This window comes from Anabas testudineus, chromosome 15, assembly GCF_900324465.2.
Source record: "Anabas testudineus chromosome 15, fAnaTes1.2, whole genome shotgun sequence".
Taxonomy (NCBI): domain Eukaryota; kingdom Metazoa; phylum Chordata; class Actinopteri; order Anabantiformes; family Anabantidae; genus Anabas; species Anabas testudineus.
Genome location: NC_046624.1, coordinates 3905911 through 3925001, shown reverse-complemented (window position 1 = coordinate 3925001; position 19091 = coordinate 3905911). Strand labels below are relative to the sequence as shown.

The 19091-nt window shown below is 37.3% G+C and overlaps 1 protein-coding gene across 8 annotated transcripts in view; it reads left to right on the top strand.

Annotated features, from left to right (window-relative positions):
• LOC113159935 (cilia- and flagella-associated protein 46) overlaps positions 1–19091 on the top strand; it is a 67001-nt gene that overhangs the window by 25651 nt on the left and 22259 nt on the right. For 4 of the 8 annotated variants that reach the window (XM_026356947.1, XM_026356948.1, XM_026356946.1 and 1 more), the window contains exons 37-60: positions 731–931; positions 1009–1103; positions 1290–1472; positions 1741–1879; positions 3148–3345; positions 4195–4383; positions 4703–4813; positions 5312–5494; positions 5665–5838; positions 6680–6777; positions 7061–7125; positions 7815–7981; positions 8206–8312; positions 8809–8879; positions 9435–9608; positions 12431–12510; positions 12851–12911; positions 13068–13100; positions 13547–13649; positions 13751–13863; positions 16347–16428; positions 16642–16778; positions 16941–17033; positions 17257–18319. In XM_026356947.1, the coding sequence (XP_026212732.1) occupies positions 731–931; positions 1009–1103; positions 1290–1472; positions 1741–1879; positions 3148–3345; positions 4195–4383; positions 4703–4813; positions 5312–5494; positions 5665–5838; positions 6680–6777; positions 7061–7125; positions 7815–7981; positions 8206–8312; positions 8809–8879; positions 9435–9608; positions 12431–12510; positions 12851–12911; positions 13068–13100; positions 13547–13649; positions 13751–13863; positions 16347–16428; positions 16642–16778; positions 16941–17033; positions 17257–17360 (2961 nt within the window). In that variant the 3' untranslated portion in view covers positions 17361–18319. Of the gene's footprint in view, positions 1–730; positions 932–1008; positions 1104–1289; positions 1473–1740; positions 1880–3147; positions 3346–4194; positions 4384–4702; positions 4814–5311; positions 5495–5664; positions 5839–6679; positions 6778–7060; positions 7126–7814; positions 8313–8808; positions 8880–9434; positions 9609–12430; positions 12511–12850; positions 12912–13067; positions 13101–13546; positions 13650–13750; positions 13864–16346; positions 16429–16641; positions 16779–16940; positions 17034–17256; positions 18320–19091 lie in introns of those variants that run through there. The other 4 variants (XM_026356950.1, XM_026356951.1, XM_026356953.1 and 1 more) reach the window with 4 other exon arrangements.

The following is a 19091-nucleotide window of genomic DNA, read 5'->3' as shown; positions in this document are numbered from 1 at the left end:
TTGGGGATCCTCATACACAGCTTAAAAACTAATTTCCTAAAAAAAAAAAAAAAAATTTAGCTTTGAATTAAACACATATTTCTAAGAAACATTTTCTAGGGTAATTAAAGCATTAAATGCTATAATTATGTTGCTTGTTATTATTACAGTACCAGCAAAATAATAACCATCTACCCTATAATGTTGGGAAGAAGAATAAAAAATACAGATGGATATTGATTGATTGGTTGCCTTTGCATTAACCATACTGTATGTAATGAGTCAGAAAGTAGAACTTTCTGGAGCATGTTGTTAGTCGAATGGTTTGTGCACATGCCCCATTATTGTATTGTCATATTGCATTTTGGTCTGGCTAGGGACCGTTGTTGCATGTCACACCCTTTTCCTATTTCTTTTCTGCCTCTCTACTGTCAAACTATCACATAATGGATCATCATAAATAAAATTAACTCCCTATTTTTCCCTTATAATTAGTACCAATTTGTGTGGATGTTTTTTGGAAATATTCTAGTAATCAACAGCTAAATGCCAGCTATTTTTAGGAAACTACAAGAAAGGTTTTCAGAAATGTATTGGAATTAACAATATTTTCTTTTTACTTTACTCTCCACTTTATATCTAATACTGATATGTACTTATGGGAAATACTATATGTCCACTAAAATATTAAAACATGCCTCTTGCAAAGGTTCTGCTAATATACTCAATTATTCTAATCTACATTTTTAAGGAGCTTGAAGATCAGAAAGCAATGGCAAGATGTTTGCTCAGTCTGGCCACTCTGGCTTGTGAAGAGCAGAACCATGACCAGGCTTTGATTCTGTTGGACAAGGCCCAAGCCCTGGGCGGAGACAAGGAGTTCTGGTACCATCTCACCCTCATCAAGGTCAGAGCTGTAATAGGACAGGGACATCAAGATGCACAAACCAAGGTAACAGTCCTCTGCCGTGCCGTCACCTTGTTTTTGTAGTCAACATTATTTCCAGCATTTCGTTCTTGTTTTCATAGGCTGATCAAATTATAAAGCACGGCTGTGAGGCTCTGGAGCAGCAGGCAAACCAGGTCCCTGAGCTCACATTCATGATCATTTCACTAGAGATGAGGTAATCCTTCTGCTTGTGCATTAATGTGCTTTTTTTTTTTTCATGGTGGGATTTTTAAATGTTAACAAAAAACAATGTCATTATTATTACAAATGATCATTATGTAACTACCAGACACACCGGCAAGTTGTAACTTTCACAGGCACTTATGCAATCCTGATCTAAAGCAGTATGAATGTATTCCAGAGGTGCCTTGGAATGTATACGTGCCATCAGTGACAGTGGACATGGAGAACTACTCTGCACTGAGGCTGCTCAGAGGCTAATGACCACCTGTGATATACTCAGAAAGTGTGCTAACGGTTTTACTAAACTCAGCTACAGAGAACAGGCAGCAGAGGCGCATGAAGGATGTGCACATGCTCTGAGGTTAGTCACTCAGGAGTTAATTCTAATTGAAATATATGTATTTATACATATATATGTATTTGAATATAGTGTATGTCATTTACAAAATGTTTAATCTACCTGGATGCTTCTTGATAACTTTTGATGAATGATTTTGTACTTTTCCAACACAGATTCACAGTCTGCTCTCACATACTATATTTGACATTTGCTCTCTTGCATACTTTATGTTTTCTTTGTGTTTTATATGCTGTATGTATGAACAGTATCTCACAATATCCCTCTACAGAATTTTGTCCAACCATTCAGTTGATCCAGATGATAAAACGCGTTTTCTGCTCAATGGCCTCTCCCAGTTGCAGTTAGCTGTCACATTGCAGGAACAGGCAGCTCTGAATGCTCAGAACCTGCTCCATCCACACAGTGAGGTAAATAAAATATGAATGTGTTCTTTGGAAATCTTTTACTGTAATGATCCCAAAAACCTTAGAAGGCAATATCATCTTTCACATGTCCACAGAAACAGCTACTCTAATTAACTTATTTTTGAGGATATTGCATAAAATGCGGGGGAAAAATCAACACCACAAATCACTTTAGAGCAAAGGAGGCATTACTAATACTAAATAAAAAAATGCTTTGAACAATTGTTAAAGTACATTCTTCTGGGTGTTTAACTCATCAGAAGCTTTCTGAGTTCTGGCTAAAATTCTTGGCCCATTAGGGGTGCGCAGATGGCAAAATCTTTTATCCTATTTAAAGAAGCATAGTTTTCAGTGTTGAGAGCAGGAAAGAGTTTAAATTACTGACTCACAATTAAGCTGTTGCATGAGGTCATTAAGTTCCTGATACAACACTGTTATTCAGTATTATTATTATTTTGGCTACTGTATGTAATGTCTTAGAAAATAGTTTCTGTGTGTATTTGTGTGTTGCTATTTTTATAACGTACATTTTTGAACAATGTTTTCACATAAACAGATAAAGCCTCTATTACTGTAACAGATGGATGTTAGAATCACAGTTTATCCCACCACTATACTGTTCGAATGCGAGAGATGCACTGACATAACAGTGGCTGCAACCTTGATTTACATGTTGATGGAATAACAGAAGAATATTGATTGAGCAATTCTCACTTCTGCTGCAAATCCTTGTTCAATTGAGTTTTTGATGAAATCTTCTGTGGATGCTTGCCTCAGCCATTAGAGAGAGTGTAGCAATATGCTTTCAGCAGATGGTGCTGCTGCCCTTTTAAGTACTGACATCCAGCCTGCATTTAAAACAAGACAAGAGGTAGCTGTCATGTGTTCATCTTCATGAGCTGAGAGAACTTTTATTTCACGGTCAATCCTAGCTTGGTTAAATTAGTGGTTTTCACTCTCAATTATACTATTGCCAAAGCTTCTCATTTTACATGTCTCACAATATCTGATCACATCTCACCTAAGTTGCTATTTGTGAACTCATCACATCCAGCTCCTGCATCCTAACCTGCAATTTGAGAATGATTTTAAAATTGCCATTTTAAAACTAGTCAGATATTTTATTATTAAAGTGCTTCTTTTTTTAGGGCTGACTCTTCATATAGCAGACAACAAGTTAATTGCTGTGGAATTCTCTTAATCATTAAACCTTGACTACTACATGTGTATACCACTTTTCAATGCATTGTCCTTTTTGTGTTCCTTACCAGAGCCAGGGACTGTCACTGGCAGCCATGCGGAGGCTGCTTCGCCTGCGACTGGACTTGGCAGAATTTAGTCTGGTGATGTTGGAGCACCACTGCTCTGAGGAGAAAAGCCGAGCTGTGGAGCGGGCATGGAAGAGCGCTGTTGAGATAGCACTGGAGGAGTTTACACGCTGCACACCTGAGCCCAACTCTACGGAACAGGTAAGATGTGCATAGGCACAACAAAAACTGGGCCAAACGTGAAATCTTACCTGTCTATCTTTCTTTTATCTATGTTAAGTTAAAACTTTCCTGGCTGGAAGTATGTATGTACAGTACAGTACTAACTGGACTCCACATTAACTTAAAAGACATTAACTGTTATACTGGACTGCTGCCTAACACAGCATGTAATCACCCATATGAGGATGGGTTCCCTGTTGAGTCTGGTTCCTCTCAAGGTTTCTTCCTGTTGCCTTCTCAGGGAGTTTTTCCTTGCCACCGTCGCCCTCGGCTTGTTCATCAGGGACAGTCTGATTATTATGATTCATACACATTCACTGTTCATGTACTGTTCTTTGGTTGTGTAAAGCTGCTTTGCGACAATGTCAATTGTAAAAAACGCTATACAAATAAAATGTAATTGAATTGAATTATGATTCATTGATTATTTGTTCATTGATTACAAACTGTAATGTCATAGCACTTTCATACATTCTCTCTTGTAACACACTATGTTAGTATTTAAAGACCCCCCAGCAGCTCATATAGAGTGCAATCCTATTTCTTGTCTTTTTCTTAGTCTGCATGTCAGTTTTTATCTGAAAAAAACGACTTAATTAATGCTGCCTCCATAAACACCACACCTCCTTTATAGTGTATATGAATATCTTGATGTTTGAAAATAAAAAATCTAACTATATTGATTAAACCCTGGGTAGCATCTGCATCCACAAAGTGTTTCTGTTTTGCCAATTCCTGAACATGTGTTTGTATACACACATTTTTGTTGGTCAGAGTGTACTGCAGTTGTAGTAACTAAATTGCTCTCCTGTCTATCTCCTTATTTAGGACTGGGTGAGTGTGGGCACCACCTTGGGACAGGTGGCACTGAGCCAGCTGGCTGCAGTCAAATCTCACTCCCTGGGCAACATGGAGACCAGAGCTCGTCAACTGTTTCTCATGGGGAAGTACCTCAGACTGCTGGCTGTGCACGAGGACCCCATTTATCTGTGTTCTCTTTGGGACAGACACAAGCAGGTACACAAAATAAATGTTGTTTAGATAAACTATGGAAACTATATAAATGTTGTGACACAAAAACAACTTATTGGATAATCCTGTGAAGTCATCATGAATCTTTTCTAGGCAGACCTTTTCATCAGGAGTCCTGACACACACACACACACACACACCCACACACACCACAGGCTAAGAACCTGAGAGAGATTACAGACATTTATGTCCACTGACATAATTTAAGATGAAAGAAAGATTAGGTTTTCATGGTTTGTGATCATTAGGGGATTATGTGCTAATTATGACCATTGTTCTGTGATCTTGAAATAACTCTGTGCAGATGGAGGTCAGTTCTGATCCTAAAGCTGTTGCCATGAAGGAAGAGAATTCAGAGAAAGACAAAAGCAGAAAAGAGCCAAGGATGACCTCTGCCAAACATGTCGAGCTGCAGGTACATACAGTACCTCCTGACAAGTGCCTCTCAGTTCTGAGACTTCTCTAATCTAAGGTCTTTATATTGAGGCTTACCTCACATCTCAGATCCTCAGAAAGTTTTTCTGAGTACAGGATAAGGGTGTGATGACATTTCCAGGAACACTAAAATAGTTTAGTGTAACCCCATAATAGCACTAACTTTGACATGTGATGTAATCCAATAAACAGTAACTTGAATTAAATACTTTAATTCCTGAACAGGGTACTTACATGTTTATAGGTACAAGAATACTTGCTTTTCTTGTCCATAGTGGCAGTGAAGCCAACAGGAGGTTCCTGCGTTCTAGATTAGAACTTAAATAAATTACAGTTTTTGCATAGTACAAAAATTCTTGTTCATGTTAATAACTCCCTTGGAGATGGATGTATACACAGTAATACACTTCTTTATACACAACTGTATAAGGACCTTAATCTGCCAACATCTTGTCTGTGATCTGTCTTTATTGTGTAGCAAAGAAGGCATAAAGCCCAGCAGCTGTTGGCACAGGCCAGTAAAGCATTTGCTGAAGCTATCAGCCTGTGTCTCCAACATAACCTGCCTTGTTCCATCGTTGCTGATGCCTCTCTTAACATGTTGGAGTGTCATGGCCAGTCTGACCCTGTGGTGGCAGGCCAATATCTTGCTCTTTTTCAGGTAATAAGCAAAACTGCATGTAGCTTGAGTATGTGGTGTATGTATAACATATAATTATCAGGGTTGACATACTGTATAGTACATTATGTGAAATAGGGCTTTGTATGTGACCACTGACCTACTGATTCTATGCACACACTCCTTTTATTAATATTCAGTTTTATTTCCAGAGCTGCTGCACTGTGTCTGTGATAGCTGAGATCCTCAATTCTGCCTGTGCGGACACCAGTGTGTCCCAGCTCTCAGCCCTGCTTAGCCTCCACAGGAAACTACTCCTCTCTCAGGAGGAGAGGCCCAGCAGCATGCTGAAGGGAGTGGAGGACTCCCTCAACAGCCTTTCAAAGGTACTGGGTCACCAACTCATGATTAATGGATGCTGTCACAGTAAGCTTGGTAATGTCCCTTGATGGGGGACACTGTATCTGTGATCTCTGATCTTTATGCACTGTAATATTCCATAGTTACACAGCACTATAACTGCAAACATACTGAACTTGTTAAAAAACATTTATGCACTGTCTTGGTTCTGGTGGTAAGTGGATAGTTTGGATACCATCTGCATTGTTGAATGTATTGTAGTACCTCAAGAACCTGCCTACTATTTGCTTTAAGAATTGTAACACTTTTTAATTTAATTTTTAAGTGTTTTCATTATGGTTGTTGATGAATTAGCTGAAGGTCTCTCACTTTTAAAATACCTAGAGATTGAGACAAAAATATATTTAATTTAATGTTTGCTCTCTAAAAAAAAAGGTAACCAGTCTCTTTAGGTTTTCAGTGTTATCACAAAAACTTAACTCAAGTGTCACAAACACAAAAAAGCAATTTTTTTCAACCAGATGACATTGAAGAAATGTTCTGCATTCTCCAAACAACAAAATTATTATCATTTTATTTTAAGACTAAAACATTCTAACAACACATTTCAATCAATGAAATAGATGAAGGTCAAATACCTAAAACATTGTAAATCAATAAATAATACAGCCTAGGGTTAGGGTTAGGGTTACAGATTTTTTGTTTTCACTAAAGTAGTTTTGTAAAACTGAAATGGGGTGTTTCCTTACATGTGTCTTTCTGGTACAACAGGCCTTTACATGTTCTGAAATCAAACCTTAGAACTCAGATCTTGTTTCTTATATTTTCTAAAATCTTGTGATTTTGTAATGCCTTTGTGGTTTGCAGGCCTCCGGCCATCTGACAGTCAGTCCCAATCACCTAAATATACTTGCAGAGCTTCCACCTAATCTGAAGATCTTACTGCTTCAGCACTCTGAGGATGGGTAACTACTATTTTGTCCTTATCTGTTTTCTCTCACTATTTTTCTATCTTTGTCATGTTGTCAGTTGTGTCCCTATTCGTCTTTCACAGTGTCTTGGTACATGTGTAAATAAGTGAGTACCTTCATTTTTAGGCTACAATCAGAGCAAACAGAGACTGCTATGTGGTAGACAGACCACTAGAGGTCCAATGATTGGAATGACATTTGTGTCGGTAGCTTGTGTCTATGCCATTGCTTACAGGTACAGTGTAAAAATCCATGGGGTGGTGTGTGTCATTTTCAGGTCAGAACTTTATGGGGCCTTCTTTGAAACAACCAAAGCCTCAGAAAATCACAAAGGAAAGACAGGTTTGTTACATTTTTAAACCTGTGTTCACAACACAAAGTGTAGTCAGTGTTCCTCCTTATATTGCAGCTATGGGTTATTTAAAACATAACATTTATTGTATTTTTATACTGCATCTAATTTGTTCCATAGCCCCGAGAAACATTTTTTCATCACACATACACTGCTGCATTTAGCATTATTGTCAGCATGTAAGTATAGTCAAATGAATTTTGTATTACCATGTAACATTTATCTGCAAGGCAGATGAAAAGTTCAGATTTAATGAAGACATGGTGAGAGGAAAAAAAGCAGTGAAATACAGAAAAATCCTGTTTCCCCTTGACCTCTTTACTGCAAGCTTGTCATGGAACACCAGCTTTCATACGGTACAGTAGAACAGTATTAGAATATTATACAACCTACTCTCCTACTCACCTTTTCTGTGACTAGTCTCAGATAACTAGAGTAGATAAAGTGGAAAAAGCAAGAGGCTAATCTGATCTAGTGTCATTATCTGGGAATTAGGACCAAGTCATAAAACAGCAAAGGCAGTATAGAATAAACAAGATGAGCTAGATTAAAAGAGGGAGACAAGAGGATACAAAAGGAGCATGAGTAGGAGGAGAGGATGGAGGATCTCACAGGGACTAATTACTAAGCTTGTATTGCATCTGAGTATGTGTCTTATTGTGTGGTAATGTTGTTGCAGGTACCCTTGCGTGCTCCAGGGTGGCCAAGGTTTCAGTCTGCCCGTGGGCTCTGTTGGCACTGAGGGAGCAGACTCGAGCCTTTGGCCAGGAGACTAAACATGCTTTTCTCAAGGAAGGCTGCTGGCATGGTGCTGAGGGCAGGCTGGAGGTCTCTGAGGAGCATCAGGTTTTTCCCTGTCTATGTCATGTGCTCTTTTTTTATTCTATTAACATTATCAACTACAAGCCTCATCTGTAAGCTCACTCCACTGCAAATCATTATTATCTGTTCTCACTTACTGTTGACAAATTATAACAGCACCTTGGAGCTGAAAGAAATATTTGTATGTAAGTAATTAGAGGCCACAAGCAGTAAATGCAGTTTTTTGTCATTTTTCTTTCCCGACTCAGAAAACTGTTGCAGAAAAAAAATTAGCACATCACTTCAGACAAATTGTCCAAGATATGGAAGAATATTTGAAACCACTTCTCACACAGTTTGACTTCTCATGCTTAAGGTGAAGTACTGAATATCTCAGTCCTATACAAAAATAATTAATGTACTTTTCATATCCCAAGGAAGGAAACTTTGCTACTTTGAAGTGAAGATTTTTAATGTTTATAAGTCCTTTTACACAATACCTATGTACAGTTGTTATGTACAGTTAACATAATGTATGTACACCCTTGCAAGGTACATTTGGATTTGTCAGACACAGCTGTTACAGTGCTATGGCCCTGACTTTGTGTATGCTGGCTAGCTAGCAGTCCTTTTTATTGCTGCAGCAGATATAAATGCCCACTGTGAGAAAAGTCTGTTCAAATATGTTTTATAAATAAAAATAAGGTGACATGGATCTGTTTATCTGCTTATCTCGTTAGCACATTTACACAAAATCCTGCATATCTATTTTTTGCAACTTGTCACATCTTACAATACCTGATATCTTATGTGGTTGTTAGACAGAACGTAGTGTACCCACACAGATCTTTACCTGTCTGTATTTGCCTCAGGCTTAAGGCTTTATCAGTTCCAGAGATGACCAAAACCAGAGACAGAGAAGAGAAGGGGAACTCAGCTAAAGGTACATTATGTTGAACATAGGTTTATGTTTGTCTGTGATATCCAAGGGGCTTTGTGGTTATCTTTGCGGTGTATCATATGAACCACTATTCCCAACATCTGCTTTTTTGTCTGCTTATTGGCACCCCCTCGGCAGGTTTCTGCTCAAGCAGACTGAAGCTCATCCCCCTCTGACATGTTGTTGCTGTGAATGTGATTTGATGTGATACATATTGCCTTACACACACAACACGATAACTTCTTATTTTCAGAAGTTACATTGGATTATACTTGAAACTTGATACTGTTTAAAATGATTAAAATGATTAACTGTTCTCTCTCTCTCTCTCTATCTATCTATCTATCTATCTATCTATCTATCTATCTATCTATCTATCTATCTATCTATCTATCTATCTATCTATCTATCCCAGTGCATGTGTGTGTATATATATATATATACATGCAGTGGGAACACACAACTGACTTATTTTATATAAAATAAGTCAGTTGTGTGTTCCCACAACAATGCATGTTTCGTTCTGAATAATCCAGAATCCATGTGTTGTTTGTACAGTTAAATCACCAGAGGAACTAGGAAAGTATATGGTTTTGCTGGCAGACAGGAAGTTGCTGGAGTTGCCGCTGGAATCCTTGTCCATGCTGCAGGAGGAAGGCCTGAGTTCTGTGTCACGAGACTTTTCACTGCAGCTTTTCCACAGTCGTCTGAAAAAGGAAGAACCTGAGAAAGGTATGAAAAAAAACACACATGAGCAGAATTTTAAAAAAAATGAGAATCCAACTTTAACAACAGAATAATCTAGTAGATTCCAAGTCGACTTACTGCAGAAAATTTGATGAATGATAACTTAACTTCATGATAACTTAACCATTGTCCAACAATTGTCCAAACAATGGATGTTTTGCTGAAACTTACAACATTCGAAGAATTAGAATTCTTGCTCAGCATTTGTTCAACCCATTGTCATAGCCTCAAGTAAACAAGCCCCCTGGGTAAATGCTAATACATTTTTTTATTACCTAAAGAGCTTTTAATCAAGATGATTAATTTTGTAATACTGTAATTATTCTTAATTCAAAGAAATATTTTGTTCTTTGTTAAGTTTAGACTATATCTAACTGAATCTTTCATATTTTGTGTGTATCCCTGCAAAACTGTCCGTGCCTAATTAGGTAGCAAAAAATATAACTCTCTCTACTTTCTTAGAAAAGTTCATCTCAGATGAATAGGACATGCTATATGATATCACTGTTACACTGACGGTGTCATATAAAGTAAAAAGAAAAGTGAAGAAACAACAAGATTTGACTTAAAATGACAGAATACCCACAAATGGGCCAAAACAAAAATTCTTAATGTGATTCATGCCAGAGTCACAAATACTATGAGATCAGAGGACAAGGCAGTGTAACTGTTTTAACCATCAGCTGTTAATAATAAGAAAAGGCTTTTTGTATGACTGGATGTTCACCTCATCATATTCTAACAACCAGCATATATTTGTAAAAGCATCTTGACGCCACCATTTAGACTGCAGGCAGCCATCCATAGAAATGGAATTTGTTCAGGAGAGAAAGGTCATTCCACATCCTGCCGGCATGCAGAACGTCATGCGGACATCCGTGAACACCGCGGCCTGCTTTGCTGAAGTGCATGTCCACTGCCTGCTAAAACAATTTCAAATCAGGACTGTGAGTTTGATTGTCCAGGTGTAAGGATCATGTTTGTTCTTTGTTAAGATTACACTATATAAGTGTAAACTTTATGTCATGCTCTACGTTTTAAATGGCTACATGTGCCTACAACACAAAAACGGCTGGCCCAATTAAAATTCATTTGGTTTTATTTTAGGACATTGGAAGGAAGAAAAAAAAATCTTTCTTATAATTATATTATTTAACAGTTTACAAATAAACTGTAATGTATAAATTGTCTAGCTTTGGCTGTGTCTAGTAGTGTCTGATGTTTTCCTCCTGTCTTCCTATTGAAAACAATTCACTTTCATGTTTATTCATCAGTGTATTGTGCAGAAGTGAATGTGAATGAATTTGCCACACCCCCACAGTTTTTGTAAAGTTTCCGTCCTGTTTCACTGTCTTTTTTTCAGCAGTTTATTTCATATGTGTGTCTATTTTTAATTTTGTTGTCAATTTGTGGATTTAAAATGCTGAAGAAGTATTGTTTTGGGGTAATGAGCAGTAAAAGCTAATGAGCTAAATGTTTGATTAATATTAACCAACTCAGTGTGACCTTGTTCAGTCCAGTTCAGGGATTTTTTGGAGGTCCATGAGGAGCAGAAAATCCCTAGAAAAAACTAACCTGTTGTTTTGTGGCAATGATACCTCAGTGCTTGAAGGTATTATACACATGAATATTTTGGAAAGTAAAGCATTGAATCTGATGCTGCTGACATCTTTACATTTTTAAAGGTTGAGCATTTTGCATAACTTAAGTGAATGTTCAAAGGTTAGTGTGTGTGTGTGTGTGTGTGTGTGTTTGTGTGTGTGCATATGTCAGACACAAAACTACTGCTTTTCCTGTTGTGTCTTTCAATGCGTAGATATCCAGTATGACAAGATTAGAGAAAAAGTCATTACCATAATTTTGACAACTACAGTTTACCATTCTGTCAAGAAGATTTAGTGCCTGGAACCACATTTGAAAGGTCTGTTTGTTATTCCGTGTAGTGCTTTGCATGAAGTATGCACAGACCATAAAAAGATAGCCTTCAGGTTGGAAATGTTTTGCCTTTGTATGGGACAGTGGGTGCCACGTGACATTATGTACTGTAGTACTATGAACAGTATGTAGGCAGTAAGTTAATAAGCTGTATTAGTTAGGACAAAACAGTACCAAGCATACTACAGTACAGTGTTTCAGTGTATCAGACTTAACAACTTTCTCTTCAAAGTTTGCTTTAAAGTTTACCCTGGGATTGGAGTTTCATTGCAAGAGATGTATAGCATATAGTGGGGTTTTTTTTATTCTTTCACAAGACTAGCATTTTTATCTCCCACCACCAGAAAGGATTTTGTGGCGGTGGTAGATAAAAAAACTCAACAGATAAGCGTTTGATTCATCGCCAGAGAATCTTAAATATTTATGGAATTTTAAACCATGTTATACTTGTGTTGCATTACTGTTGCAAACACGTTTGGCCCAAACAAGCTACAATAGCTTGCATTCAAAACTCAATAGAAATGAGAGCAGAATGTCATCAAATATAAGAAGTGTATGTCTCTGAAGTACAACATTGATGGTGAAAAGTTACTTTGGATCAAAGTGTTGGACTGAGACTGATGAAATGAACACAGTAATTCAATTGATAATCAATTCTTAATCAATTGTCTATGTTTTCATTGACAGAGGGTAATAGATGTTGCATCCATGAGGAAACTTGTCAAACAGTTGTTCAGTCAATGTTATTGACTTCTACTCTCAGAGATTCTGAGAGTTTTTAGTTAGTTTGTTTTTCGCTCCCCAGTCCAAATGCTGTGTTTTCTACCCGAGAGACAAACGTATGTGTTAATTTTGCCTCCTGTGTGTGGCAGTTGAAAGAGACAACAAAAAGGAGACCAAAGGTGGCAGGGGAACTAAGTCGAAGGGAGATCAAAGCCAAGCCATCAAAGCGGTGAGTTCAGTATATTAATCTGGGCCTGCCAGATACAGACCACAAAATTACCTTTACCCACTGTCACCACTGGTAATTATTTAAGTTTTTCCCAACTCTCTTTTAAGTGTGTTTTTCCAATCAATTACATAATATGTTTTCTTAAAGCTCCTATTTGTAATCTGAGCATTGATTCTCTGTCATGAACCACTTCTAATTTTTCCACCAACTAATTTCATTTTCCTTCCATTTCATTTGCAGACTGTACTATCATGTGCTATAGACAATATTAGATGTTTATTTACTTTTAATGTATATGCTTTGAGTGTACTGTATTAACTTAGTTTCATTATTTTCCCAGATACCTGTCAGTCGTGTCTTGCCTTCAAACACCTTCCCTGTGGATATACGTAACTTCAAATGTATCTTTTCTGAGGGTGTCCTTTCAAAATGAAATGAGAATGGAAAACAAGATGAAAGTCTAGTCTAGTCTAATTTTACATGTTGGACTAGATATTTTACATAATAATAATAATAATATTTATTATAATAATATTATTCTTAACGTGCTTCTGAAGACCTAATCGACCCTTACAATCAAGGCAACTTCGGTAAGAATTATAAATGTAATACAATTCAGTGCAGTTTTTGCCTGATAACAGCACATAATTAATACACTACTTGTTGTTCCAAATATGATTTATAAGGTGTAAATGTACTCAGTTATTCTAGTTGTTAGTTGCTTTATTAGGCTCTGTATGCGTGTCGTGTACTGTTGTCAGAGGAGGGCTAGGAGTTTTAAAGCTAAAGAAGTCAATTTCTGGTGTGATTAATGTTCTCTCTGTATGGTATCGCAGCTGGGGATTGTTACAGCTGGCTATGTACAGTATGTGCCCCCCACGACACCTAGCTTTTAAGAGATTCTTCATATGCTTTTATACTGTTTCATTTTACAAAAGCTCTACCTTTGTCACTTTATGTAAGACAATGTGCTGCTGCAAATCATTGGTTTGCAGGTTTCTGACTATTTCTATGTTATTGTCTTTATTTGACATAGGAGGGATCAGTTTATGCATGAGCATGAAGGAGATTTTAGAATCTCACAGCCAACATTTTACCCATCTGTGGGAGGGCTTCATGGGCAACAAACAAAAACCCAGGTTAGATCAAATGAAAGCAATGCAGCACTTCTCTGTTATTTGCTTATATTTCAACACACCTAATTTGTTCCACTTTGTTGTCACTTTCCATATCTGTCAAGTCTGTCTGAGATGGAGCAGCTGCTGTGCAGATGCAGTGCCTTTATTTACCTAGGGGTGGAGCACTTCATGGCAAACATTTCAGCTGCCAAATTGTCAGCTTTCAATCTATGTGGTATAGTACACCCATACACTACATTTTACTGTGTGTGTGTTATTTTAAAGAGAGATGTCAGCCCAAAATAACACCAGTCTGCTGTCTGTTTACACCTGACAAAATGTGTTATGTAAGTAAGAAATTAGCTAAATAAGTGTGTATATGGATATTCAGTCTACAATTACAGATGTAAGGCTTTATACTAGACTTGTCAGTCTAGTATACTTATATCAGTCTTGGAATTTACCATGCATTCTTCATTTAACCTCTTTATTACTAAGACTACCTTTAGGCCTCAAAAAACAGAAGCAGTAAAAACAATTGTTATAAAGGCTCCCATCGAACCTCAAAATGAGAAAAAATATCTTATGTGCCTATCTTTTGAGTTTTCTGAAGCATTTTAAGTGGTTTAATGGTTTAACAGTGTAATGAATAAATGATTGAAATTTGGAGCAGAGCTATTTGTGGATAATGTAAGCAGTAAATGCAGCAGTAGGCTTAAGCTCTTCAAACACATCAATCCTTCATTTCCCAAGTGGGTATATATAGAAATATTCCTGTTCTGCAGTAAGAAATCAATAAGGTTTTATTGGTTACTTGCTAAAACACTTCACTGAATGGCTGTAAAATGCATGAATTCAGAAAATCTAATGAAGACTAATGAGTTAGTTGTGCTCATTTAAAAGAATTGTACATTTATCATAAATACGTTTAACAAGGGCCTGTTTCCTATAACAATCTAAACTAAATCTAAACTCTTGCTTAAGGTAGCTGTATAGTTTAGTGTAATGTATTATTGTATTGTGTTGTATGTAGAATGGCTAGGGTAACAATGGATGTGTACAGCCATCTTTAGGTCATTTTTAAAATAAATCATTAATATTTTGGTCATTATTTGGATCATTATTAAAAGGCTTTTTACCTTCTTCACTACTATTTAAATAAATAATAACTTTACTCTAAACCTTTTAATCTTTAAGCTTTTCAAATATATTTCACAAGTATGGCTTTATCTTCATGGCACTTTTCCTCTCCACCAGCAAGCCAAGGTAGTTTGATGATGAGTGGACTTTTTGATTGACGAAGTCTTGGCCTTACACATCACCCCAGGCAAGACATATGTGCCACCCGCTAACCAGGCGTTATTGCTGCTAACTATAGTGTGACTGTCACCATGGTCTGAATTCCAGCTGTTATTTCAACAACAACACACTGTTCCTACTTAATTGGGCGTCGGGATATGATTAGGTGATGGCAGATTTGTGTTTCTCAGAATGAAGGGGGTCATACGGTTGATGCTGCACCATCTGCGTTCACGGCAAATTTGTCTTGTTTAAGTAAGAATATCACCTCTTGACATGACTCTCTGAAGGACAAAACATGATGACCATATCACTGCTATAACAGCATTTATGTGACTGAGACTCACTTTATGCTGGACCACTCTTCTGGCCTAGAACAATAGTGCAACAAAGAGTAGGGGGGGGGCAACAGAGTGCAGACAGGCAGACATGTCACTGTATAGAAGGTCAGCCAGAATAGCCGTAAGGCACTGCTCGTCCTTTGCTGCTGTGGAGAGAAAGGTGAATGACCTTGCTGGCATATGCCTGAGGTCAGACACAAGCACCAGGTTTTCACACCCGCAGGTCTAGTCCAAGTGTTTCTTCAGTAAAAGCATGTTTGTGTTCTCAGACATAGATGGACTGTGTGGGGGTAACAGCGTTTTTGTGCTGGGAGTTCTGCTAAAAGCCTCTTTGGCTCTTCGACATCACTCATTGCCTCAATAAAAACAGTTTGTATCTTCTTCTTAGAGTTTCAGCTGAGGTGATGTTTTAGCTCATTAATACAGTTACATAGAATTTATATTTTTCTATAAAACAACTATGTCTTTCTTTTAGCTGGAAGTGATTTTAGGAAATGTTCAAAGGCAAAAGGCTCCCACTGTTAACTCATGACAAATTGAATCATTTAAATCTCATTTATATTGAAGTACTGTAGAGGGAGCAGTATTCTTTGGGGCTGCTTTTCTGCTTCTGGGCCTGCACAGCTTACATTGGGAGGAAGTGAATTCCCAGGTTTTTGGAAGTGTTGTACCAAACAATGTCATAGGACTGTAGCTCTCCAGGACAATGACTCTAAACGTCAGTTGTTTGAGGTTATTCCTGTCAAAAGTGGTTTAACCAGTTTAACCATTTAATCTGAGGGTTCACTTTCCAGCTGCACAGTGAATGTTGAATGGGTAATCAGTAATAACAGAAAAGACCAGAACTGTTTGTGGATTAGTAGCTTGTGTGCAATATGTTTAGATAAAGATTACATCATATTTTATGACCGATCAATACAGAAAACCAGGCCACGTTTTCACATACTATTTGTTGACACTGCATCATTTGTTATGTATTCTATATCCTTTTTATAAAACTGAATGAATGAATATTTATCTTTCATTAGAACGTTTATTGATTCTGTTACTAGATACTGATACTAATGTTTTTCTTCAGAGTGTCGCATGGCTCTGCTCTTTGACCGGCTTCAGAACACTGCCAGCCTTTTCCACCAATCAAACCTTCATGTGCGAAAGAGGTAACAAAAGAGACGTACTACAGAAAGTACATACTAACTCACATATTTTTACAGAATGTCTCGTTTTCTCTTTCCTCATTAGATTCACCTCACAGTAACAGCACTTGATATTTTTGTCTTTGGCAGCATTGCAGCTTTTTGTTTGGTAGGATTTTATAGGGACAGGTCTCACTTTCCTTTAGTATGTATAATCATGCTGTATCTCTGCTCCAGTCCAGGACAGTTTGCTTTGGAGGAACCCCTGGAGACTGCTCTTCTGTTGAGTTTGGGTGGTGTCGGCTGTGTTATCCTCAATCAATGGCACAGCAGCCTTCTGCAGAACACACACAATGTGGCTACAGTTGTTGATAGTAGGGTTTGGATATGACTTTTCAGTGCTTTCTGTCAGCTTCATATGTTGTACTTACTGCAATACTACTACTACTACTACAATGCATTTTTAAAGAGTATCTTTATTCCACTGCAAGTAATTGGTGGTCACTGTAATAGTGTGTGTTCACCATGTGTTTCAGATCTATTGAGGGTCAGTCAGACCTCTGGCCAGACCATCCATGCCTTAAGGAAAAGGAAGAGCTCAGAGACACCATGTGACAATCGATCAAATGGTTGCATTTTTTAAGCATTTTCATTTCTATTTACTGTAAATACATTTTCATATGGATACACCACATCCACACACCTTTCTCTGTTTCTGTGGATGTGACTTTGGTTGCTTTGCAAAATGAAAATATATAGGTCAAGCAGAATAGTTCACGATGAATCAGAATTAGCTGGATTTTAGTATAACCCTCAGATATAATCTTCACCTTCTCTGTCTTTGCTTTACAGATCAAGAGCTCCTCACAGACTCAAAGGATGATGATCACCACAAAATGACTCATTCAACCTTCAACTGTGTTCTATATGGACTCCCTAACTTAATTGTTACATGATATACTGTATACCCTCAATATGTATCACTTTGTGTCACAGTTCAAGATGAGTGCAGGTGCATGGGGTTAAGCATTTCATTTAAGATAAACCTTAATTCTTCTTACTCTACCAAATAGTGGAAGTGAGATACGTCAATCCTGACTCTGTTACGTAAGAATAGAACTTATAGAGATTAACCCTATACATTGTTGTTTTGTTCTCTGTTATTGAAGTACTAGTGTTTGGGAGCTCTGACCCCACATTTAATGAGGGGGTTTAAACATGTACCAAACTATATCATCACAAAGACCATTAGGTCTCTGTTTGGTGACTTCAGTTGAGAGAAGCTGGTTTTAGCCTTTAATTAAAATGAGGCTTAGATGTATTTGTGTTTACTAATTTATATTTATAGAATGCCTCATTCCAGGGCAAGCTTAATCCTTGTATTTCATTTTATATTGGACTAAATGTTAAGTTGGTAACTTCCGTAATAGTAAATACATGCCTTGAAGGAAAAAAACAAAACACTTCTCACTGTAAGAAGTGTTTGACATGAGGATTTGCATGTAAATGTTTTCTTATTTATGGCAATGTACTGAGCTCTAAGTTACACCTAAAGCTAGAAGAGAGAGTGGAGGTTATCATTACTAACATGTTGCAATATTATTCCTCAATAGACTGCAGAGTGTAAGTTCACTAGAACACGTATGTATTTAAAAATGAGGAGATTTCTACATCTAACATCTAACTTTCATTCAAGTCAACAAACTTCAATGGTTACAAATAAATGCCTACTATGTATTTATTCATTTTGGTGTTTGACTGACCTATTTTAATCAATCTCTCTTTCTTCTATCTTTATTGTTTGTGTGTGTTGAGGTGAACTGTCCTCAAACTTGCATGGCAACTGTTGAGCGCTTCAGTCACGTTTTGAAGTGGACCAACAAAGATGGCACAGGCATCAGGCATAAAAGGAAGGGTTAGAGAATACAATCCCTATTTGTTTTTTGATCAACAGACACAAAGTTTTTGTGCTGCTTCTGAATTATATGGATTTCTGGAGTGTCCTCTGAAGATATAGTTGATTTGTGTTTGATATATCTTTTAAATAAGAACACAGTGAAGGGCTCTAGTCTTATCTTGCTGCCTTGGCAGATGACAAATGGTATTGATTTGTCACCTTGTACATTCAGGCTTAAAATTATTATTATTATTTGTTTATGGCTCTATGTCCTCAGTCAGACATTGATCATTAGACTATAGAACATCTCCTGTGTAGACATGTAAAAACATGGCACTGTAACCTTTACCTTTTACAACAAATCGTTGATTACTGAATGACATTAAAGTAATCACTGCTTCAGCTCATGTTTGCAGCACTGATGTAAAGCTCATGGTTAGCCGATGACAGTCAGAGCAAACAGCTGGGTACGTTTCTCTTATTCTGATAAATAACTGCTGCTAGCTGTCTGTCCCAGCGGCGTTTTTGTCTTCTCACCCTGGGACAACATGGCTTTTCACCCCTCTGGGCAGCCAACAGATGTTTCTATCTTGCTTCTGTGCCCCCAGATTTCAACAGGCATAGCCCTACTAAGTCTCCTAAACTTAGATCTTTAACAGCATGATGCAACCATGCATGTTTAAACACTCCATAGATTTGTACAGTATATATGCGTTGTTTTCAATTTCAAAGCTGTTTGTCATTATTCTTTGGTGTGAAACTATGAAATGTACCTTTCTTTTTTATCAAA